Source organism: Strix uralensis, chromosome 3 (genome assembly GCF_047716275.1).
Source record: "Strix uralensis isolate ZFMK-TIS-50842 chromosome 3, bStrUra1, whole genome shotgun sequence".
In the NCBI taxonomy this organism is placed as follows: Eukaryota; Metazoa; Chordata; class Aves; order Strigiformes; family Strigidae; genus Strix; species Strix uralensis.
Genome location: NC_133974.1, coordinates 69,459,480 through 69,485,744, shown reverse-complemented (window position 1 = coordinate 69,485,744; position 26,265 = coordinate 69,459,480). Strand labels below are relative to the sequence as shown.

Genomic DNA, 26,265 nt, shown 5'->3' with positions numbered 1-26,265 from the left:
TTTCTGTGTAGATGAAGTACTGTGTACTTTATTCCATGAAATAAAAGATTTGCCTCAAGCTGCTCTTGCAATTTGTTTATATTTAAACTGACTCATTTTTAGATACAGAGAGCTGGCACTGCTTTGGCATGATGTGTGCCAGTTAGTTGTTGGGGTTGTTTTAATCTGAAGTAGCCTGCAGTATGCCAGTCTGTCCAATGAATGCTTAGTCTGGGATAAGAGAATTCCTGTGATACTGTGAGGAAGCAGTAAGAAAAAACAAAGGATGCTATTTTAAGTAAAATTCTCCCAACGCAACACTTGTGGAGACCCACGCCTGCGAAGCACTACAAACAGGCCTCTTGGGTCTTTGAGAAGGATGATCGAGTTGCTGAATTGCTACTGCTCAGCTCTGCTTCTTTTGGGAAAGAGGAGGTTAAACTCTTGGTTTTATGTTTCTCCTTGCTTTATGTTCCCAGCTGCTTTATTTATAACAATGTGAAGTACACTTTTGATATATAGTGTGGGCAGGATCATCAGTTCTCTGCTTTTTTATCAGTAAAGGAGCCCCAGGAAGTGCTGTATCTGTGAAGCTTAGCTCTGTTTTTCAATGAAAGAGCAAAGGCTTGTATTGTAGTGGGTTCTACTGAGAAGTTGAAGTTTCAATATTTTTTCCCCTGTATTTTAGATTAAAGTGCATTTGTGTTTTATGCAAAAGACTTGCACTATGGAGAATTTGGAGGGAAAAAACCACAGAAAAAAAACCCCAACATGTAAGACACTGGATCTACTATTCCTAAGCTCTTATAACTATGGGTGGGATTTCATTTTATGGCTAAGTACACATAGCAGTTGAATGCCTCTGGAAATGACAGTTGAACTTCATCCTGCCCTCTGTGTGTTTTCCTACCTGTCCACTGGCAATCATTATATCATACAGTAGGTGACTTTGTTCAGGAAACTGATCAAAGAAAGTGCATTTTTTTTTTTTTCCCCAGGAAAGGGAACATGTTGAGAGCAACCCCTGTTGTAACTCTGTGTTAGCCAGCTCACATGTGCTTATACAAGGGAAGTGACAGTAGAGTGTGGCCAGGGGTAGGGATTTCATTGACAAGCCTTAGCTAGACTTTACATATAGCATTTAGACCTTACAAATTGTGCAGGGCAAACACAAAATACTGCTTATTGAAAGCTTGGAGTCTGCTATCTAGCTGCACCTTATTTGTGTACGTTTCAACTTCCAGAGAATCCTGTGGAAAATCATCTAGCAGCTTGTACTCCTTCAGGGACTTGTTTGTGGCATAAAGCATTTCCGCTTGTTTTGTCCCAGTTTTCATTTCTGCTCATAAGTACTTAGGATTAACCTGATGGTTTAATTATAAAATCACATAACAGGAAATAATTAGAAATAATAAGGAAGCAATACGACACATAACAGGAAAGAAAGTGTTCTATATGAGCTGTTTAAAAGAAATCGTGAGTTTGTGTATTTAGTGGAATTCATTAATCGGTAGTCTTTTACTATGGAAACCAGAACTTGCACTGTGTGCAAAACCAGAGAATTAAAGTACAAATATATTTTTAGCTTTTCAAGTTAGTCAGTGAACAGAAATTGCAACAAAGCAATCCTTTGATTTGCTGCAGGGTTGGAAGCCTGTTCTGAGTTTGTCTTTTGAGGATATGTCATACTTGCATTGGCCTTTAATAGAAGAACCTGATTATTTGGTAAGATTCAGGCTCTTGATGCATAGTTCATTAGCTATTCCCCATTTTCTTACTACCTTGCTTGGAAATTTCTGGCCAACAGTTGATGCAGTCAAAATTTTAGAAATTGTGTTTTGTAAAACAAAAGTTCCTGTATACACATTTATGTTAAATACTTATCAAACCTAGATAAGCAAAGCAAAATTTAGTTGCCCTTGTAGGAGCTTCAGTAACCACATCTGTCTTGCAGACAGGTTCTTTTTGCGTTATGCATTTTATCTATCCTGGCTTTGAAGTTTGACAGTGGATCATTAGAGTTAAATCATGTAGCAATAAAAGTTAGGAGGTCATGTAAGGCTATTACTTTGGTTGTTGCGTATCTGCTGCATTAAACCCTTAAGATCTTTACTTGTAGGAGGGAGTTTGTGATTATTTTATACAATTTTGTAATCCACACTGTTTCCTTAGCTTCATCTGAACTCCTACATCCAAATCCAGCCAGTGTAATTCTGATTTCAGAGATTTCACTACAATTTAATGGAGTCAGTGCTGCAAGGAGTTCCACTGAACACTTGCTGGTTTGAGCAGGGGAGAGACAGGTCCCTGCAGTCTTTCATTCTTGGTAATTGTGCATGTGTTTTGACATCAGCTTTAAAGACCAAACTTTGTCAGGTTTTCACATGAAACTTTGAAGACCAGTTGTTGAGCTTTTGCTGTTCAGGGTAACACTAAGCTAATTTTATTTTGTCCTAGGTTTGAGAGAACTTCTAAAGTACTTAATTAGGTTTGAGGATCATGCTGTTTTGTAATCTGTGTGATTTCATGTTAATCTTCTTTGGTTTAAGTAATAATTTTTAAGTTCTGGTAAAAGCTGGGACACTTATGTACACAATATACTTGCTATTCTTCTGTATGTGTTCCCACTTAAAAATTGTTTTTAATTAGAATTAATTTTAAGTGGAGTTACCCCCCAAGTGATGTAACAAATACAGGCAAAAGTAAGATGTATCCAGTACTATAAAATATAGAATAAACTAGTAAAGCATTCAAGCAAGGTTAAATGCTTCTTGTCTGAAACCATTCAATAAATCTGCATTTATGATTAGGGTATAATATTTTAGATTATTAAACTGAGGAGGAGGTAATATTCTGCCTATTTCTTCCTGCTGTCATTCTGCCTTTTGTTAGCTGTTGTGTTTCCCATAGTCTTCAAATCTTTGCAGCATTCCAAATTTCCTGGATTTGAAATTAAGTATTAAAGAGTGACTTTTGTCTTGTATTTTATCAAATAAGTTTTTGAAACTGATTGACCATTCTGAAATGAGAGAGTATATGATTTTTAAAAATAGTTCAAAACGTAAAAAAAATAATGAAATAAATCCATTTTTTAAAAAGCAAATTCCAAATCCCATTGAAATTAGTCTGTGGTTTTCTTAATATCTCTTGGAAATTTTAATAGGCATATTAAAGGCTGTACAAAAGAATCAGGCAGATGTAGGAAACTAACGCAGAACTTCCCTAGCTAATCTTGTTAGGCATTTCATGTAACATTATTTGAACTCATCTATACTCAAATTACACCACATTTTTTGTGTGTCAACAGCAAAGAATTAACCATTAACTGGTTGATGCACTGCAAGTTGTTTCCTATTGTAACTTTTTCCTTGTGTCAGACCTTTCTTAAAGAGTTTCCTCACCTTACCTTTAAAATAAGGTCCTCTCAAAGAGGTAGTTGTAAGATGCTGGGGTTTGGGATAGGGGTGAAGCTGGAAATATTGGCTGAAGAACTGATACGTTCAAACATTCTTTGATCTTATTTTTCTTCTAGTCTTTAAATTAGGTGTGTATTCTTTTCTGTGGCATTGTTTTCTGCTATGACAGGGTGACCTGCTTACTGGATGAGGGAAAGGCTGTGGATGTAGTTTACCTCGACTTTAGTAAGGCCTTTGACACCGTTTCCCACAGCATTCTCCTGGTGAAACTGGCTGCTCATGGCTTGGATGGGCACACGCTTTGCTGGGTAAAAAACTGGCTGGATGGTCGGGCCCAAAGAGTTGTGGTGAATGGAGTTAAATCCGGTTGGCGGCCGGTCACGAGTGGTGTCCCCCAGGGCTCAGTTTTGGGGCCACTCCTGTTTAACATCTTTATTGATGATCTAGACAAGGGGATCGAGTGCACCCTCAGTAAGTTTGCAGATGACACCAAGTTGGGTGGGAGTGTTGATCTGCTCGAGGGTAGGGAGGCTCTGCAGAGAGATCTGGACAGGCTGGAGCGATGGGCTAAGGCCAATTGTAGGAGTTTCAATAAGGCCAAATGCCGGGTGCTGCACTTGGGCCACAACAACCCCCAGCAGCGCTACAGGCTTGGGGAGGAGTGGCTGGAGAGCTGCCAGTCAGAGAGAGACCTGGGGGTCTTGATTGACAGCCAGCTGAACATGAGCCAGCAGTGTGCCCAGGTGGCCAAGAAGGCCAATGGTATCCTGGCTTGCATCAGAAATAGCGTGGCCAGCAGGGACAGGGAAGTGATCTTACCCCTGTACTCGGCACTGGTGAGGCCGCACCTCGATTACTGTGTTCCGTTTTGGGCCCCTCACTACAAAAAGGACATTGAATTACTCGAGCGTGTCCAGAGAAGGGCAACGCAGCTGGTGAAGGGTCTGGAGCACAAGTTGTACGAGGAGTGGCTGAGGGAACTGCGGTTGTTTAGTCTGGAGAAGAGGAGGCTGAGGGGAGACCTCATCGCCCTCTACAACTACGTGAAAGGAGGTTGCAGAGAGCTGGGGATGAGTCTCTTTAACCAAGTAACGAGCGATAGGACAAGAGGTAATGGCCTCAAGTTGCACCAGGGAAGGTTTAGACTGGATATTAGGAAATATTTCTTTACAGAACGGGTTGTTAGGCATTGGAATGGGCTGCCCAGGGAGGTGGTGGAGTCCCCATCCTTGGAGGTGTTTAAGAGTCGGGTTGACATAGCGCTGAGGGATATGGTGTAGTTGGGAATGTTAGGCTAATGGTTGGACTAGATGATCTTCAAGGTTTTTTCCAACCTAGACGATTCTGTGATTCTGTGCTGTAGCTGCGGCTATACAATGGGAAAATTTATACCATTCTTACAATTCTGAGTGAATTAAAACTATGTTTTACTGTCATAGGTGCAGTACCTTTGAAGTCATCTGTAGCAGGTTGAAGCCTGCTACGTATGTGAGAATCCATGGTGCCTCCTTGCACTTTTATACCTCCTTATACTAGGCCAATGCTTTTCCTAATGGCAATATGGAATATAGTGTTCTCTAATTGAGATTCTGCTGGAAGGCAAGTAAAAAGAGGCAACCTTCTAAACCCTACAACAGTGAGGTTATTTCAGTCTGATCATTCTCTTTGTCCCATTTATCTTCCTACAGTCTTTGTCAGGCAGAAGCCTCCAAGGTTCTTGCTGTGCCCTTGTGTTTTGCCCATCCTTGCATCTTCCACAGTCTGTGTTGTGGTCTACGTGCACATCTTTGGCTGCTTTCTTTGAACTCGTAACTTGTCATTAGAAAAGTAAATTATAAGCCATTTTTGTTCTTCTAGCCAAGAGTCTTGATTTGCCTTTAATCTATCTATATGGGTATTCTGTTTCTCTCACTAAATTGAAAGAGTTCAAGGTTAGAACATGGTTTCACAAGAGGCAGTGGTCTGAATGAAAACCTTAGTGGTCTGAATGAAAACCTTACTGACAGCTGCTGAAATGGAGGTCTCCTCCTTCTGTCCCAGGTTCCCTCTGCCTCTAGTTTTTGTATGTGCTTCTGTCTCTCTTGCTTGGTGCTAATATCAGCCCTCCTTTCCAAGTGTATATTTGATTTGTTAAAGAGGCAGAAGGAGAAGTCAAAAAAATGGTGTTGTTTTCATACATTTTAGTAAACTAACCCGGCTCGCAGAAGAACCTGACAAAGATTTGTGTTGGCATAAGGGCAGAAGTTTGGGACAAAGTGAATTGGAGCAATGGTGCAGTGAAGTTGAAAGGAAGGGGAAGGTGAGAGGAGCCATAAATAAGAGTGGAAGGATAAACAACAAACCCTTTGGGTTAGTTTTAAGGAAAGCAGCAGAGTCTCATTCATGTGGGACCGAACCCACGGTTCGCAGTGCAAGCCTTCTCTCTTAGTGTTGGACATCACCTGTGCGCCAATAGCTACTTGTATATTAAATAGGCAATACCTGCAGAAACATAGATTAAATTGATGTAGGAAAATTAACAATTTTTTTTCTTATGTTGCTTGGTTCAACTATACTTATATTATGGTTTTCCTGGAGTGCATTTTTTATATCTGCTGCAAAGAGTATTATGTTGATGAAAAACTTGACATGTAGAATCCTATTATTTGTACTTTTATTGTTTTCTGCCTGCCAGCTTAGCAAATGTTAAGTGAGATCTCCCATTTCTCACAGGTGTGAAACCCTGTCTTTTTTGTGCTCTTTAGTAAGTGGTTGTGTTTGTTACTAATGTTTTTTTTTGTAACTACAGGGTTAGCCTTTCTCCAAATCTCCATTATCCCTACTGGATAGATTTGTCACTTACTGTATCTTCCTCTCAGTGAATAACAACAACTGTCAGTTCATCTTTCCAGGAAAGGCCTTAAGGAGGCTTCTTTTCTCTCCTTGCCTTTGCTAACAAAAGAGCTTGAAAGTTGTAGGACTCTCACTGTGTGTGTTCTTCAGTATGGTTACTCTGTGTATTTTTCTGCTGTCTCGGTAGCCACAGGGAGTGCAGACACACAGTTGAGGGCTGCTGGGTGGTAAGAATTGCTTTTGTGTTCTCCTGCATCTTTTGTTCATGGAGATGATACTTGATAATTATCTCTTAAATGCCAGTGTGTTTTTATTTTATTTAGCTGTGACAGACTAGTCTTCCAGCTGATTTTATTTCCCTCCCACACTCCTGCAAACTTTCACATGATGCTTCAAAAAAGCAACTGAGAAGCCAAGTAAAAAAGCAGGGCTGATTTGTATAAAGCCCCTCTATTAATGAAGTCAAAACTTCAGGTTGTTACTGGTTGCTGTGTGCAAATCGGAACATTGTTCTCTGAAGAAGCTATTTCCACAAAAATATTTTCTAGTGGGATCTATAGTCAAGTAATACTTCCTAAAAATGTGTTTTCTGGGATGGACCTAGTCAGTACTTGCTATCATTGCAGATACTGGTTAAGAAGAATAGTTTTACTTTGTCTAAGGTGTAAACTGAGGATGTCAGTTCATGTCTAGTAGTTACCAAGCACTGATTTTTAAAAGGTGTCACTATTTGCTCTGCAGTAGGACAGAGATTTTGTTCTGGAGATCTGTGCTGCTCTATCATAAATCATGCTGCAGATGGGCAGTCCTCTGCGTGAAAGTTCAGAAATTTGTTGTCAGGAAATACCTGCTAATATTTACTTTAAAAACTCACTGAAAATACCATCCAGAAAAGATACTTCTTGTAATATCTGAGGAAAGTTGATGTCTGAAGGGATGCAAAGTCAATTGGAGCAAATTAATTAAGAAATTTGAGTAAACATTAGGAATAATCTTTTTCTGTATACAATATTTGACAAATTTAAAAGTAGTAACACTAAAATTGTTTAAATAATGTTGACTTAATGTAGCAGTACAAATACATTCGTTATATAAGCATGCAAATATAAATTATGTAAATATGGAACTGTATTTCTACAGATCTTTTGACAATTTTGAGCTAAATTCCACATTTTTAATTTGAAGCCACTTTTAGTGGATTGTTTTTAAACAACCCAGAAGATATTAATATTTTTTTCCCCCTGTTTTTTTATACAGACATGAAGAAAAAGAATGGTCTATACAGTATCTGTGGGTCTTTTTAATTGACAGGAATTTGAAAAATTAATTGGGCCTTTCTAAAGGACAATTATGACTGAGCTCTCTGCAGATCCATGTAATATTATATGGTCTGTTCATACGTAAATTGGATTGGATTGAATGGTCCTGCCTAGGCTTACAATCTGAATCTCTGTAAGGACTGCTTTCTCAACTTGAAATAATTTCTGAATTGGTGGAACATTAGTTGGTTATTATTGCCAAAGATGACATCCTTGGTCTTTTCTACATTATTGCTGGAGTAATTCCAAGTCAAAGTTGATTAAAATACAGGGTGTTAAACCATGAAAACACCTTGAGGTGAAGGAGATTACCTTACACTTACCTATGGTGAAGGATGTGCAGGGCTCTGAGAGTGGGGTTTTTTTCACTGCAGGTGGACTTGGTTCAGCAAAGCAGAGAGAGACGTTTTTATGTTCTTTTACTATAATGAAGTAATAATTTTTCAGCAATGCAAGGCTTTCTCAGTATTTCACCACAGGAATTTCTTCTTCCTACCAATTCCATATGAAATTATTGTTAAAACATGTCACTGTCATGATGGCTTTTCAGCCCTTCAGAGAACACACTGAATATCACTGAGAAATTAAATTGTGTAGGCAGACGCCATTGCTGTTTTTGCACAGGCACCTGTCTAAATTGTGCCTTCTGTCCTGCCCTGAGATTATCTCATGGTACCTTTTGCACACATACAGCTCTTGTTTGGACATCACAGTTGCAATTTCTTTGGTATGTGTAATGAATAATGCAATAGAAGAATAATAGCATTGTGCTATATTTAGTGTTCATTAATGTACATGTTCCCTCTAATCCTTTAAAAAATACATTCTTGCAGCCTATTTGTACTCTTGTCTGAGCATATTACAGTATTTTTGATTTCAGTAATCCTTTGTGGCAAGAAATAAATTGAACAGTAGGACATTTATGTGGTATGAAAGCTTCTCTTTGGTTGTTTGTTCTGACTTCTCTGACATGAAGGGAGCAAGGCTTATCTTCCAGCTGTCTTGCTGCTGCTTCCTTTAGTTAGCACTGATTTCATAAATCTGGGTCTTTGAAACAGATTTTCTAAAAGTGTGCATTTGAAGTACATTTCCTAGTACTTAAACAGTCCCTTCATTATATGAAACTAGAGTAACTCTTACCCCTTGCCTCTTTTTTTATACGCAGTTGTCTCTTTAATCTTTTGTAACTTGTTACACCTGTAATATTACATTCACATAGGGTAAAAGATGAATTCTGCTCGTAGTGATGGTATGATGTGCTGTGTAATGCGTTTGGACTCACTGCATCCGCGAAACCCGCGGTGTTTGATGGAACAGCCAAGTACATTTAACAGGATTATTCAGGGAGATAAATTCTTGGTATGTGGTAGCTGGTATGAAGTGTGTTTCCATTCTCTCCCCATCCTGTTGGCAGAAGTGATGGACAGTGAAGCTGACATTGTCATCACTTGTTCATGTCCTAGTGAGGGTAACTGACTTGCAGTGCAAAAGCTTCTGTGTCTGAATCATCATTTAAGGCAGGCAGCAGAAACAGGGAAGATGATGTTAATTAAACTTGATTGATACCTGCAAGCTTTAGATGAAGCCCTAAGGCCCAGAACTTGGTGGGTTTTGGCTTACGTTGTTTTTAGGTTTATTTTATGACCTCACACAGACATCAGAAATGCATGAAGCCATCTCTGTGTTTTGCTCACCTCTACTTAAGAGCTATGAAGAGAGTCTTCAGCCTGTGTGTTTTCTAAGATGATGCCACAGTGAGCTATTGTGTGACTCAGATTAACAGGAGTTAATCTGTGTGACGTTTAAGTATTCATATCCCTTCTTTTTGCACAGCTGTAAAGAGATACATATATTTGTGTGTTGTTTAGATTCCAGTGCTTCTGTCCATTTTGATTTTATTGTATGTGAAGCATAGAAGAAAATTTGCTAAAACTGTGATCCAATCTTAAACCCTGCATGTATATTGTAAATCTGGTACTGTAGAGCCTTTTTTTGTGCTGGTAAAGGGCTGTTGATGTTGCCCTAGACCCCCCTGGATTATTTGTTTCCAGATATGTTGCACTGTCATTTGCACTCTTCTTACTTTGTAAATGAGTAAACAAGTTTACCAAGTTACAAGAAATGGATTTAGAAAGTAGTGCTGTTATAAAATGGGTATATACCAATGCTATTAAAGGAATGTGTCACAGGTGTAAGTTCTTGAGCGCCATCTTTGTGATGGATGATAAATTCATTTTATAGACTTAATTACATTTTTCATTGTGGCTTATTTCATCATGTTATGTGCTTTGCTTTTTATTGCTGAATATCTTCAGGTTATTTCCCATTCCCCCTCACCCCCTCCAATTTACTTTATGCAGTTGGACAGTAGATGAACAAATATATGAGCTTATAATACCCTGTAATAAAAATATTTTATTATGTAAATGAGTATTGCATATTAGTGAGGTCATTATTATGCTATTTGGACCTTTATTAAACAGATGATGAGAAATTTCAGAAGTGTCATGAACACATAAACAGAAATTTCAGCTTCAGTAAACATTCCAAGACAAGTAATATATCACTAGAAGAAAATTAATTCTTTGTATGCATTTATAATGGTAAACAGTTTTTGAGAGCAAGTTGCACTATGTGTTATTGATTATTTTTAATCTCTTTTTTTTTTTCCAGTTGTCCGTATTTGTCAGAGAAGATTACACCTGCTATACCTGCAATTGGTGGGATTCTTTTCTTTTTCGTGATGGGGACCCTGCTGCGTACTAGTTTCAGTGATCCTGGTGTCCTCCCACGTGCAACACCAGATGAAGCAGCAGATCTAGAGAGACAAATAGGTAACACTGAAGGTCTGTTGTCTCTTCGCTTTCCTCCCGAGGGTGCATGTACTGTGTGAAGGCAGTGTGCTGCTCTGCTCATGGGAGGAGTTACTCCTATCTTGCTACAGTAATTGTTCTGGAGTTGTAATGTCTGATGACATTGCAGTGATTCCTGTGGAAAGATGGTAGATCAGTTCTTCACCAAGAAAGACAGTAAAAATCCTGGCCTTGGAGAGTGATAGTTATTACTGTAAATACTTCTCAGTAAGTCTGGTAGAAGTGTCTCTGTGGTGCACAAGAGAATACTTTCTAAAGTGTTTCTGGCAAGAAAGCTGATATTGCAAAGGTTCTACAGTTGTGCATCTTTTGAAGTAATACACCCTCAGAGTTTAACTGAATTTAATTATGTTGTTAGTTATATTGTGAAGAAGTCAGATAAGTCTCTATGTTAATATGCCATCTCATAAGTTGATGCAGTCTTGGAAAGATTTTTCTTCAATAACAGCAAGAAAATGTTACTATTTTTTATCTATGTAAAGCCAACACAATTAAAGGAGAGTGAACTAGATTTTGATCAGCCTCATTTATCAAGAGAATTGTTAACTAAATTCTAATTGTGGAATTTCTACAGCTACAAATATATTGAATAGCTAAAATGTGCTACCTGGATGAGAAAACAGGATGAGTTTGCAGAGCTGCTTCACAAGCAGTGGTTGTGTTTGCTTATTTTGAAGTAAGCTACTAAAGTTTACTAAAGGCTACTGTATCTGCTTTGATATGATAGTCAATGGAAATCCTGTTTTCTGAAGCAATTTCAGAGGAACACTAACTCATATAATTGAAAAGACAGATACAGTTTTATACAAGCACAGGAGAAATATCTGTGGTGTCCTTGATGTACTATAGTACAGTCTTAGGCTTTGTTTACTGTGACAAATAATTTAGTGCATTCATTTGCTTCTACTGCATTAAAGCTGCTGTTACAGGTACTTCTGCATCTGTAGAGTGTGAATTTGAGGGGTTTGGTTCAGACTAGGTTTTGTCTGGTTCTCTAGACTGTATGTCCTCCACAAAACACAGTTGAAAATGTCTGAGGGGCAAACTCATTGGTTTAGACTCTGACACCATGTTATGGGGTAGAGTTCATTTGCTATACACATGGAGCCAAAGTTCTAGTTTAGTTTACTCAGAAAGCAAATGTAGTTTGTACACACCAAAATCGCACTGTGAACCATGCCCATGTAAGTGGGAACGATAGGAGAATTCATGTCAAAATAGCAAAATTTTAACAACAATGTGGCATTAGTTTCCTCTTACTGCTTAACTGTTAAGAGACAGTATGCACATCATGCAGCTATATCTTCCACTTCAGAGATCTGTTGGACAAAGAAGCATTGTTAAGGTAAAACAAAACCAGGAACAACTAGTATTCACTATTTTAGCATTTATGAGCCTTTAGGAGAGGAAAAGCAACAGGTTTTTTTTTTTTAAATACATATGTACTTTAGCACAGGAAAGGTAACAAGTTTGTTTTTAAATATGTACGTACTTCAGTGGTTGTTTGAATCCAGTGGTTTCATTGTGATGAAAAATCTTGTCCAAATGGCTTGGTTTCTGAAAACTGCTCTTAGAGGAGGAAGAATGGGTTTACTTTCTGGAAGCATGCACATTATCTTTGGTATGGATTATTTCAAGAAGAAGCAGGATTTCAAAATATAGGGATGAGTTCATTGATTGTCAGTACAGTGAGATCAATTTCTTTCACCAGATTTTGGCAGATCCTGACCACAGCTGTTACACTATTTATATGTTAAGATGTCTGTATATAATTAGTAGCATTTTGTGTATTTCAGAGTGTTTGGATTTGAGTTCTGAAGTGGAATCAACACATGCTACATGCAGCAGCTAATTGTACTTATGCTGTATTCTCTTCGTGTAGGCTTGAGGCTTTTGGAACTGTATGATCAACGACCACATTACATGAACTTTGTGGGAAGGAAATCTTTTCTTATGGTTGTATGAAGTCTGAGATGTGTAGTTCACCAAATTTTATAGACCTGGTATAGCTTTCCAAAAACTGTATTCTGCTGGCATTTGTGTTTCAGGAAGAAAACCTGCATTGCTTGTATACATTGTTTGAACTAATTGTGCAGAGACAGGAGCCAGCTGTCATTGCCATGACAGGAAGAAGACTACATTTAGCCAGTTGGGACTTAGCTCTGGGCAAGGACCATACTGTACATAGTATACAGGGAAGAAAAATGTTAGATCCTAGATGACCCAGATAGCTCCATCCCAGATGGATGAATTTAAATTCATATAAATTTCTTCTGTTTGCTTACTTTTGGATATGGTACTCTGGATTATTTTAAAAGAAGATCTTCAGTCAACCTGTCTTTACATTTCATAAAAAAATTAAATGGAGGAAAATTTTGAAGCCGTATTCTCACTACACTCTAAATAAACATTAAAAATGGATATGGAATATATTTATATTAAGCAACTAGAATAGTCTTCAAGCACAATAATTTCAGTTCTTGCTTGTGTAATAGAAGAATTCCTAATATTCACAGAATCCAGATATGTGGAAAACAGATGTCAAAGTTCAAATTTGTGTTCTTGGGAAAGTTAACGGATTTCTTGGGAAGACCGATTTTAGAGCTTATTTTTTAGCTTTTGCCAGTGCTGTCACTGCAAACATTTTTCAGAATCAAATACTGAGTATGTAGCTTGCTGCATAGAAGTGTGTAAATTGCTATAACGGGTAATGGGATTATTCTTATAGTTGGGAAGGAAAAGATGGAGAGTGGGGAAAAAAAGCATCTCAGAACTACTTGGGGAAATGTGGAAGAAGTTATTATTTCCCCATCCTTTCTCTTTTTTTGCCCCAACCTCTTCTCAAAAGAAGTTATTCTCTCGATAGGAAAAACATATAGGAGGAGGATGGAATTCAGACAGGTACATTCCTTAGTGTTGCCAAAAAGGAATGTCCTTTTATATCATAAAATTGTGTTCTGATTTGTAGATAAACAACTGTTCAAAATTTACAGTTTTCCCAAAAGAACTATTTTGAAATAAGGTTGCCATGTAACTGTTTTATTACTGCCGTAATAACTGTGACAGCTCATGAGTATTCTGTGTTTTTTAAAATGGAGTTTTCATTCAGTTTTATTAACGCAGTACTTGAGGAGCAGTGGATATTCTTTACCTGTTTCAGTACTGGAGTTCCCAGCAAAATGTCTTATGATTGGAAGTTAAATATATTTATTAGATACTTGAAATCATAAGAATATTTTTCTAATTGAATAACCTTCTATAAGACTTACTTGAAGAACTTAAATTTCTGTAAAACCTTTACAATTCTTAAGTCTGCCGTAATGACCTCTCTTATCTGCTTGACTCCAGCAATCCCAGCACTCCTCTTTTTTTTCTGTCGTATTGTGGTGAAGCACAAGTAGTCTTAATTTGCCAGTCATCATCCTGGTCTCTGCTGTCCTAATGATAAATAACAGAATCTAAGCTGTTTCCAAGGAATAAAAGTGTATGTTTATCATATCTGATATGAGTTACTTAAGACATTACTTAAAAAGCAGTGCTGCTTTCTAAGTAAAATAAAACATGAATGATACTTTTAAAAGTTTAAATTACAAAAAAAATTGTATATTTTAGTTAAATGTCACCTTTCTCAAATTTGGCATTTAAAGGTAGTTTAAAAATGAAAGCTTAACAATTATTAGATGAATACCAAGCTTGTTTTTAAATTTTCACCTATTTCTACTGGCCAACACACATACCATCTTACTTATTACACATACAACCAAGCCATTTGTGTTAGCTGACCTTTTACCATCTCAGAAAAGCATCATCGTGTGGGGCACTGCTGTACCTAGTCAGAAGAGGTTCTCATTAGGAAAAGGCCGGACCACCATAGGAGGACACTGTATGGAAGTCTGCACTCATGAAGCATATTTAAACCAGAACTAGAAGGGAAGACACTTGTGTCCAAGCCTGTTGACCATCTGTCTTTCTGTCACTTATTATATTAACATATTTCTTTAAACCCATTTTTGGCGAAGGACAGGATTTCAGAGTTGGTTAGAAGCAAGATTTGCAGACAAATTCTTGGGCTTCTTACTGTTGATGTTCTGTTTTGGCTTGTTTCTTTTTCTCTGTAATGACTGAGAGAAGAATTTATTCCTGCTATAATGTGTGGTCATTGTAAGGAAAAGTTGGACCATAACTGTATGTGAAGAAAAATGTATTTGAGGGAAGTTGTCTTAACTCCGGTTAAAGTAAGGATATACTTGTTGCTTCCCTTACTGAGAACAGTTTGAGTGAAAACAAATGGTTGTCAGTTTAGAAGAGAAAGATGGGTGTGGTGTTTTGAGTTGTACCACTGGTGGCTGACAGTTCAGCTACAGAAAAATCATAGTCCTAATTCCTTAAACTGTTTGAAAACTAATGAAATAAAATCTTCCTAAACAGTGGGAGGCTTTCACACCTGCATTTGAGAAAGGAACAGAGAGGAGGGTAAGATGCTGAAAAGCATGGTAGTATTCATCTAGGTACTGTCCTACGTTCCCTATCACCTCTATAGGTACTTTTCCATTTCTGTGTCAGTTTCTTTGAATTTCTTGAGCCCCTTAGGCAGAAAATAAAATCCATTAATGAAGCTGTTATTGAAATTTACTTGCTGATTATCTACCAGTAATAATGATGGTGCTGTTGGGGAAAAAATTTTCAGAACAGTAACTTGTATAACCTAGACTTTTTATGTAAAACAGATGGCCTTTCTAATGGAAATTTGCTTTTTCAGTAATTACTTATAAAGTTGATAATAATGATGGTCTGGTAAATGAGATTGCAAGTGAGTTGCTGAAGAGTAGATACTAGAATTTAGTTATCTTGCTGTGACAGATATTTTTCACCACTATATTCAGCTACTTGGTGAAATCTTGAGTGTTCTGTACATCAGGTTTTAAATATGCTTTTATTAAAGGATTTTCCCCAATTTAACCACAGGTAATGAATATCTCAGTCTTTAAATTGAGTACCCATATATGCAATATTTAATTGTATCTGTGGTTTTGAAATGGTCGTGGTGTAATAGTCACTTTAGAGTTTTTATGATGTGCAGTTTAATTCTCTATTCGTATAGAATCGCAGACGTGTAAACAGGCTGTAAATATTAACTATGTTCTTGACTCCATTTGAAGGATGAGGTATTTTGAATGCTTGCTAATTGGCATAGAAAGTGTCTTAGATACATTAATTTCATAATCCAAGTGGTTATAAGCACACACCAAAAAAAGTCAAAAGGAGCAGTAAGTTGCTCTTTGAGTAATGGAAACCTAGACAGGTCAGGCAGGAGGCAGCACTGTAACAATGCACTTCTTGTTATTAGGGCCTTGACAGAAAAACAAGTTACTGCAGCTTGTTCCAAAAAGTTCTTTCAGTTTTGGTTCCTGTTTCTGGAGAATTCTGTGCTTTCTGGTATTTAGAGTCCACACCGGGGCTCTTTTCTAGCTCTTTTATTGCAGCTGTTAACATACATGCACCCTGTGTTCTGCCCTGTCTTTCCTGTATTTTCGTTCAGCCCTGCCTCCATGGCTCTTACCTGAATCCTACTTGGTTGCATCTTTTGTTGTGTGTCACTCCTTCCTCTTTCTCTGATCTTTCCTTCCACTCTGTTTTTTACTCACCTTGTGTTTCTGTGATGGGATTTCCTCAAAGCTTTTTCTTTCTCTGGGTTGAGCAGGTGCCTTCTCTTTATTGTGGAGGTGGTAGGAGGGAGGACCAGGTTCCTTGTCCGAAGTGCTTGACTGCAGCAGTCTCCAATAAACCCCGTTCTGCCGGAATGTGATATCCTTAGTTTCTCTGCAGTGATGAAGTGTTCATAATCTGTTCATAAACGGAGTTAACCTTTGCTCTGCAGTAAAGAAATCAGAAAGTTAACTCTACAGCTCTTAAGCTGCTGCTGAGGATATCTGAACTGTGACCTGCCCCCTTCCTCACCCTGCCCATCTTTCTTCTGCCAAAATTTGTGCAGAAAAAGTTGCGTGCTAAACTCAAAGCCTACAGGGTGTGCTAGGTTTCAGCTCCTTTCTTCAAATTCTCTAATATGATAGAGGTATTAAAGTGTTTGCTATTCATCTGAGTTTCAGAAGTGGTTGAATCACCTTGCTTAAGCATCTGAAAACCTCAGAAATAAGGTATATAGCTTAGGCTACAAAAACTCATCAAGTCGTTTGCTTGGTTTTTTTTTTTTTAAACATAAAAATATGGAAAAATATAGTGAAGCATTCATTAACACCTTTTCCTAATCAGTGCTACAGTCTGGTTTCATTCTCTCTTTCAAGGAATCCTTTACCTAGAATAAGGTACCAGCTTTAGTCCAAAATACAGGCACAGGTTTCTGTTCAAGGAATTGCTTATTTACCCTGTGTTCAAAGAAACATTGATCTAAGTCAAGAAATAAATTATTTCAAATAAGCAGGTGACAGTAATGGTTTTTCCTTAAAGAACAAGTCTGTCAGATACAGAGTTTTGGCTAAATACAAAATGAAAAATATAAATGTGTACTGGAAAAAAAGACAAAGATTGTATTAAGAGGTTGTTTAGGAGGGTCAGAATGTTTTCATGTGTGACTGTCAGAAATGGTGTTTACAACTTTCTTTAAAAATGGTAGCACAAGACTTGTATCACAGGTGCAGACTACTGAGCTGATCAAAACCTCTGTCTTACCTTTAGCAGAAGCAAAACTAGTAGTCTTCCAAAAAGGGTCAATGGAGCCTTGAAGTAAGGAAATGTATTGCCAGCAAATGCAGAGTTTGGGGCTCAGGTTCCCAAGCATGAGGGCTTATGGCAAGTCTAATGGAGAGGAACAAACGAGGTAGCTATAACAAATCCTTCTACCCTAAAATTGTGATTCTGAAATCAACAATGGAAATGGGAAGAAACATCTTTGTACTATTAAAATATACTTTTAAATGTGCCCTAAAAAGATGTATCTCAGTAGAGTTGCATCTGTGCAGCAGGAAGAGCTGGATGGCTCCTGCAGTTCAAAAGAAAGCTTCTACGTCCTCCAAAACTATCATTCTGGTTTGATTGCCTAGGAATTTGCTGTACCTTTTGAACTTGAGGAACCTTCTAAAGACAGGGTGCAAGGTTAACAGTAATATGCATCTTGCCAAGAGATTCTTCAGATAAATGACCTAAAAATAATACCTTTACCAAATTGTAACTTTTCTAAAATTCATGCATGTAATGTGTCCAATCTGTGGCTTTTACTTTATTCAAGTAGTTCTTAGATACTTGAGTCTTATGCCCAAAGAGGAGGAATTCTGATTTAAGAACGCTATTTTGAAGTTCTTTTTAAAGCTTATTAACCTTTATTTTTGTATGTTAGAAAACATAGAATAGGACAAGCTGATTAAGGAGAACAGTTCTCAAAATAAGACCTTCTAAAGAAACTGCTAGTACTCCATTCATTCAGGTGACTTTTTGGAAACAGGATGGTCATGCTGACAGTGTGAAATGTTTCCATACAGGCTATCGCCTTTTACCAGGTGAAGATGGAGGACTAACAGAGCTGTGATGCTGCTGTTTCCACCACTAGGGTACAGGAATGGAAGGCAGCTGTTTATTGAGGATTTGGTGAGGTGGTAGTAGCCCAGCCACCATCTGTGTTCATAGCAAAACAAAAAGTGAAAGGAATTCAAACAAACAAACAAAAAAAAGAATGTCCACAAAGCAAAGGGGACCTTTGTTATTGAAACATATTAAATTAAATGCACATCATCAAGCTGTCCTCATACAGAGGAAGGTTGGGAAGTGTAGTAAGTGGCCATTCTGTCTGTATTTGTAGTTTTATGAAGATTGCAGTCAAAAAGATACTTGTATTGAAAGTGGAGACAGTTTCTAAAGGTGAGTATGAAGAGGTGGCACAGGCATATAAGGAAAGTGTCAGAAAGGCAAAAGGGGAATAAAGTCAGTTACAACCAGCAAGGAACAGTAGAAGACAACAGGACAGATTCTGTTAGAGGTCAAAGGAAGAAAGAAGCTGAAGGCATGCTCTGTAGTTGGGAAAGGAGAAATAACAGGGTAGTCTGAAGGGTTCAGCACTCCGATCTCAGAAGAGAACTTACACACTTCTTGCCATCTGATAGGAGGTGCAGGTCAGGAAGGAAAGTAGTAGAAGTGAAAAGAAAAAGAAAAAAGTTGTCAATCTAATATACCGTATCTATATCTCTCTATTCTATCTCTAGAAACTATTATCTTTCTGGAAAGATATGGAGCAAACTTCTAAACGATCAAATTGTAAGAATTGGGGCTGGCAGGGAGTGGGGTTTATGGCCATTTAAGACTCAAAACAAGCAACAAAGTATTTCAAGAGCAAATCAAATGTAACCAAACTGGTGTCCTTCTTTGGTGGAAAAGAAGAAGCAGTTGTGCTGAATTTGACTGTAATAGAGCTCTTGATACTGTCCTACATGGTATTCTTTCTATATAAATTTTGGGAATAATGTCTAGATGAAATTACCACAGAGTAAATGAGCAACTTTATAGAAAGACACTCTAGTGGCAAATGGTAAGTGATCAAGTAAGGTCTTGCAGAGACTGATTTGGGCTCAAGAAAAAAGGAATACGCTTAACTTTGAAATTGATGCTGAGCTGGGGGAATTTGCAAGCACTTGGCTTGAATTTTATTTTTTTGAAAGATATTCCAAATAGTCTTAGCAAATTCAGGGAACAAATATAAAATGCATGATTACAAATGGAGACAAATACTAACAAAAAGTGGGCTAAGTAGCGAATGGTACAGTAAAAGGGGACTTGAGTATTATCCACAAACAGATTGAGTCAGCACTGTGATATGTCAAAAAGGAGATTTTTGGGGATGCATTAGAAGAAGAGTCATTACATGACCAGTAAGAAAATACTTAAGAAATATATGTATTTGGCCTAAGAGAGGGGAGGAGCATAAATCTTAAAATACTCTAGTATTTTTTCATATAACATAATAGGAAAAGCAACTAGATGCATGAGACTTGTATAATGCAAAATCACTGAAGATAAAGTAGGGTTATTTGCTATAAAAGTGCTATAATCTCAGTTAAATGCAAATGCAGCAGGATATTTTTTTTTGTCTAAATGGGAGAATAAACTTGTTGATGCAGTATTTTTACTCTGATTATAACTCATGAAAATTGAAAAGTCATTTTTTCCAGGGCAACCCCAATAGTAGTAGCATCCTTTTCATGCTGCATATTACCATGGGTTCTGCGATCACACAAAATACTATATTGATAGGGGCTGTTGTTTTGATGGGAACATGAAAACTGGGAGCAGCCTTATTTTGTAACCTCTTTGCAGTTATGTGTCTCTTGTAGTTAGTTTAATGTGAAGTCACCTCAAGCGGAAAGATGTTCATAGGATAATAAACTTCTACATAGGAAGGCTTAAAAGGATAACCAAACCCAGGCGAATGGGTTTCACAGATGGAGAAGCCTTGGTCCATTTGATGTATACAAGATTAACAATTCTTCCACAATATCGATCTTTCTTACATTGGATAGGTGATGCAGATAAATAAAAATATGATCATGGTATTTTATCCTTGCAACCTTAAAAAGGAAATGCTTTGGATTTTTCTTCAGGGTAACCATCTTAATCTTCCTAATTTATTCTATACAACCAGTTGAGGCCATTTCACAGTTTTTGCTTCCTTTCTTTTGCCTTTTCAAAAGCCCTGAAACTCAGTATATTAGCTACACCAGCATGCCATCTCTGGAATATTTTTTTTTTTCTTGGCTCTCTAATTTTCATTGATGCTCAGGACTATATTTGAGACTTCTCCACAATTCCTTGCCTGTCTTTGTTTTGAAATGCACAATTTGATTTCCTTAGAACCTTATAAAATTAAATCTGTACCACAGCATAGGCATTTCATAGAATTGACAATAACCTGAACAAGTACATACAGCTTTGTAGGTACAACGTGGGTATGTTTTGCATTCTCTCTAAAGGTGGGATACCAGTTTGATAGGCTTATAGCCATACCTGATACTGCTTGCTTTAAACAACATTCTAAAAATAAATTTAGTAAAATTACTTTGTGCATCAGTAGGTCTTTCAGAAAGCTCTTACTCTTTCCCTCAGCAAATCACTAAAGATTACATTTCTTTCTGGGAGCGAGAATGCCTTTTACATAAAGTTTTAGACTTGAAGAAGATGATGCAATTCCACTCTTAAGAAAATAATGCATAGGTTTTTCTGAAATCAAGGCAGTAAGTCTCTTATCTAAAGTCAGGAGCAATGTTTGGTTGGTATCTCTTGTTGGCTATCAGATGAAGAATTATGTGAAGAATGCAGTTAGCAGCTGCTGGTTTCAGCCTAAGCCAGGTTCCCAGTATTGTTTGTCCCTGAGATTACTGCCTGGAAAAAAAAAAATTTTTAAGTTCTTTTCCCTAAAAAAAATAAGTAAATTACTCTTTCCCCTTCTAGCCCACTGTTGTTAAGCATGTAGCTTGGATTTAAGTGATTAAACACAGAGGAAGACATTTCCTCGAGGTTTGCATTTTTGCAGGGCTCTTTTTGTTGTTGTTCTTCAGATGTTGTAGGTCATATATAAAGATTTTTTTCATTGCATTATATGTTTTTCTTGGCAGGAAACATTACTTCAGGTTACTAACTTTTCTAATGATACTGTTTGAAGATTGAAATTGTGTCCCTTTAGAGTTGATGACAAATCTTGAATGATGGGATTGCTAAATTTGTGTAGAGACAATGTGGAGAGACCTTCTAGAGACTGTTTGTCCTAGTATCTTAGGAAAGTTGACCAAAAAAGCAAATGCTTAATTGAGTGGGAGAATCCTGGTGATATGTATACAAAATTTGAGCCTCTGTGTCTCATCTAAACAGCACCTCCCATGTGTTTTCAGCATAGTAATTTGAGAGATCTAAGTGGAGTTTGTTGTCACATTAGAAGATTGCTAGGCAGTGTGTTGTATCTCCATTAAATATTTGGAGTGACTTTCTTGCAGGAGTTCAGGTACCTTGGTCCTGCAAAGATACAGAGTGTATGTTTGGGGTAATAAAAATGCTGGAGCCCCATCTAGTGCATGAACATTTAACACTGCTAGAGAAGTTATAAAATGTGGCAGAGCAGAGAGGATGGAAGGCAATCCCATTAGTGGGAAAATTTTACCCTTTTTGTAAAATAACTTGCATTACTACATCAGTAATGGATTGGAATAGAAAAATGTAAAAATTAGTGGTCAAATGCAGATTTATTTGGGGAAGGTGGTTCCCTAAAGATTAATCTTATTGTGCCTTGAGGGGATCGCATATATTAAAAGATTTAACTGTGTTAGAACCCAAGTATGGGCAGTCCAACTGAAGGCTAATTACAGACTGAAAAATCACTGTGAGAGCAGGACATGTTTAGTACATTTAGGTTAGATAAATCTGATTAAATCCAAGCAAATTTGACCTTGCCATGATGCTTGTTTCCAGAAAAAAAAAATGTTAATAAACAAAGACTAGGACTTTCAGGTTTGATTATGCAATTTAGAAATGTGGGTAAAATCCTGAGTCCATGAAAAGTCAGAAAGACTGTTTTCATTAATTCCATTTGCATCAGCTTTCACCCTTGGATTTTGAAATTAATTTTCCTCAGAGAGCTGGGATTTGCTGTCCCTGTGAACTTGAACTTCCCTGCAAAGGTTTGGAAGGAAATCCTCTTAGGAAACCAGTGTTGTAAGTATAATGGGCTGGCTACTAGTCTCCCTTCTCCACCAGAGAGGAGGGAAGTTGCCTTTGAGATTCTGCCAGAGCCTGTTTTAAAATAGAATAAATACAGTGCACTTTTTTAACTCCTGGAAAGGTGGGAAAATGCTGGGTTTAGTCAATGTACCTTTTTTATGCATAAATGTTTCATTAGGAAAAAAGAGTGCTTTTATTCAAAACAATTCACATTGACTGGTTTAAGTAATTTTCTTTCAATATTTAGGTACATAGTCAGGAATAATATTTTGTAAAAGAAGAAAATCTGAAATCTTAGTGTTATTTTAGGAAAATTCAGTGCATCAATGTTTCTAGCAGTATAGAAAACTGTATAGTATAAAATTCAGGCTTCATTAGTATTTTTGGCAATTATGTACCTAAATTTGAGTATGAGTATTAGATGGAAATCACTGGTTTATTAATGAAGATATTATGTGTGCATGTGTTAAATGCTTTATTACATAAAAAGCCACTTAGGGCTAATGACCTACATTTTTGTTTGCAATTTTAAGTTTGTCTTGACCAGACTACAGTCAGAAATGGGCATAATGCTGTGTTTTGTAAGGCCCATGGATTTATAGAAGGACTAAGAATGTTACAAGCCTGCTGGTGATAATGTCACTGAAAGTACAGTGTATTAAAGTATATTTATCTTTTTCAGTGGTAGTAACTAAAATCAGCTATAGGGGCTTTTTAATAACAAAAACTTACTATGCTGTTTTTCTTCCCTAAAAAGTATTGTCTTATATAGATCTTTACTGGTACTACAAGGTAGATCTGTACTAGTACTACATGAAATGCAGCCTATGATAACTTGTTCTACAGAAGTTCTCATTGTAAAAATTGAAGCTTTTTTAATGTAATCTCTGAATTATAAGAAATTTTTCCCTGTTTTCTGGATTTAGAAATCATCCATGTCTCTGTAAAGCTTTAAGTAGTATAAGCACAGTTGTGCTATGCCCTGAAAAGAACATCTTTTCTGATGTTTCTGATCTAGTTCTGAATTAGGCTTTTTTACGTCTAGTTACTTTACTTTTAGTTCTGCATTAAAATTTTTACTGTAACCTGAAGAAATTAATTTTTCTGTTGACCTCATCAAATTCTTATATCTGCTAGTGCTTTAAAATCACAGTCATTTAATTAATGAGTTTCTTTTAAACAACATAACTGTAAAAAACAACAAAAAAGGAAACTTAAGATAATGTTCATATTTCACATTAAACAACTATTATTGTCTAGTTATGCTTCAGCATGTAAATACACTAGTAGCTTGTACTGCAATACCTATTTAACAAAAGATACTGTGTGAAGTAGTATTGGCCTTGAGTTCAAAATCAGTATTACTGATTTTTATAGGAGCCACACAGTAATCTGTGCTTTCACATGCAGGTCATAGGACCTGACCCATTGCAGGGTCGGTTTAGATTCAGCACAAGCAAATGTCTGTACCTCATCAGAGTCCAGTAGGCTGCCTCTAAGCTGCTGTTTCTTCAGTATTTACCACTTCATTCTCATAAGGGATACTTACTAGCTTCACACCCTGACTCCATGGTTCTCAGCTATTGCTCCCCTCCTTCTACCCTCTTCTCCAAGAGTTTTCTGAAGGCCAGTTGTTTCAGTGGTCAAGTTTACATTGGTGTCCCGCAAATAGTTTTACAGATGCATATTTATGGAGTGGATGAGCACGTTGCAGATGGGAACTTCTTAAGCTGGATTTGCTGCCAAATGTAGCATATTATATATTTACACCTTTGCTGGCACAGTTATGCTGTCACTAATTTGAAATCCTTGCTAGGTAGGAGGCTTCCTAGTTACCCCCTTGCAGAGTGTGTACTTTGTAGGCTGTGTAAATAAATCTGCAGACCTGGCAGAAATTGTAATTGTGAGTGATATTTCTAACCATTTGAGCTCAAATAGAAGTCATGGATCTTTTAGTAACCTGTCATCCAGCCTCATGCTTGCCCAACATGAAAGTGAGGGGGACAACTTAAAACACAGTTGTGCAGGTGACTGTGACTTTGAAATGTAGCTTCATTCATATATTGGAAAATAATGTATTATACTTTCCTATTGATATTGCTGTCCTGCCCATCCAAGAGTAAAAATTTAGGGTTTTTTTTTCACTTCTGTGGTTTGATTTGATTGTGATTACATAAGAACAGATAAACTGAGAAACAGGTACCACTTTTACATGTTCAGCTTTCAGACTACAGCTCAGCTTGGGCACATTTAAAGGACAAGATTGAACTTTAACGATTTAGCCTAATTATTCCTTTAGTTGCTGGAAAAATGAATGCTCGTGTCCTAAAAGAAAACAAAAGCAAACAAACAAAACCCCACCACTTGTACCAAATGAGGTAGTTGGAAACTATTTTTATGCAACAAACTTCGAGATGTATAAAACTAACACTGGGAGCTAGATTTTCAAACTCTGAAACAGCAAGAGCTGTGAAATACTATTCTGAATGTGCTCAATTGTATCACAGCATTTAAGAGATCTCAGAGTGACAGTTGATCTTCTTTCTACCATATGCCAGGCTCTAATGACAGAGCTGCTGTTGCTTAAGTGAATCTGCAGATTCTATATGGAAGCTGTAGAATTTCTGCAGCAATTGTAGAGAGAATTTTTGTTATTACAGGAATTCTAAAAAATTCAGGAAAATCCTCAAGATAACTTGTCCAAGTTTTACCATCCTGTACCAGTAGTCATAGTTGTCTTTAATGTATTCTCTATGAACTCTTACAGGGTATGAGAGTGCAAGAGTTTTGGGATTCAAGGTAGCTGTCAGCATTTGAGAACTGGGTTTGGGTGGTTTCTTTACTTCAGATTGATTTGCTGTGGATGCTCTTTGTAACTAACTGTCTTTTTGCAACATGTTATTTTAGGAGAATGAGAAGGTAAAAAAAGTTGTTTATTTTAAGTTTGTTAATATAAATTTGAAACTTGCTGTAGATTGCCATCAAGGACAGTTCTGTGCATACACCATAGCTCATGTGAAAAGTTTAATACGTTGTATTTCTCTGTTTAGATATTGCAAATGGCTCCAGTTCAGGAGGATACCGCCCCCCTCCCAGAACAAAAGAAGTGATCATCAATGGACAGACAGTGAAACTAAAATACTGTTTTACTTGCAAGATTTTCCGCCCACCTCGTGCCTCACATTGCAGCCTTTGTGATAACTGCGTAGGTGAGTAAAAAAGATACAGCATATGTTCAATTTAGTAGCTTATATATTGTTATGAATAGTTTTAATACAAGAGAGAAAAGAATCGGAGTTAGTGGCAAGATTACTCATGAGGTCACTTGCTGTGTTCATCCTTCTTTCCTACCAGTTCTGTTAAATGTTAAGAATTTTAGAGGCGGCAGAAGAGGAGTTTTTGCCTAACTGATAGTTGTTGCTAATGTAAGAAAGAAAAACATCTTCTGATGCATACATCTTTCCTAACCTGCTCTGCAAAACAAAGAACACAATTCGAATAGGGCCGCATAGTATGTGTGATGAACTCCCCAGTGCAGAGAACCAAACTTTACAGGAGTTTCAGAATTGTTTCCTTCACCAAACTAAATTGAGGGCAAGGAGCTGCTTCTTCAGTTCATTACAGACTAACTGTAAGGCACGCTTCAGATGGTTAGGGCTTGCACTGTCACCAGAGTACACACTGCAGGTGATTCTTACCTTTGAACAGTTTTAAAACTAAGAATTTTAAAGTCAGAATCCGTAAGAAATTACTGGGCAAGCATGCTATTTTGAGAGTATGGAGATATCAGAACTCAAGGATATTGTGTGATGATAGGGTTCTTTCTTCCTCTGAACATCTCGTCTTTTTTCATGACTATTTTCTTTGGAGGGCAGACAAGGTGATCAAAATATAGTTGGATTTAAAAGCAAACCAAAAAACCACACCAATAAAATCTGAGTAGTTTCTAGTTAATGAGATAACATTTAGAGTTCAGGTCAACTGATCAGCACACTGTTGAGCCTGGACCTTACGCATTCAGGAAAATAATGTAGAAAGATGTCTCCAGCTGAGAAATGTAATTGCAGCATTCAGCAGTGATATTTTTAGATACAAAGCGGTCATTGGAAGAATTAGTTTCATGTTTAGATGATACTC

At 37.2% G+C, this 26,265-nt stretch overlaps 1 protein-coding gene across 5 annotated transcripts in view; it reads left to right on the top strand.

The window, feature by feature from the left end:
- Positions 1-26,265, top strand: part of ZDHHC14 (zDHHC palmitoyltransferase 14) — a 116,421-nt gene that overhangs the window by 51,863 nt on the left and 38,293 nt on the right. For 3 of the 5 annotated variants that reach the window (XM_074862770.1, XM_074862767.1, XM_074862765.1), the window contains exons 2-3: positions 10,220-10,392; positions 25,179-25,337. In XM_074862770.1, the coding sequence (XP_074718871.1) occupies positions 10,220-10,392; positions 25,179-25,337 (332 nt within the window). The remainder of the gene's footprint in view (positions 1-10,219; positions 10,393-25,178; positions 25,338-26,265) is intronic. The other 2 variants (XM_074862769.1, XM_074862766.1) reach the window with 1 other exon arrangement.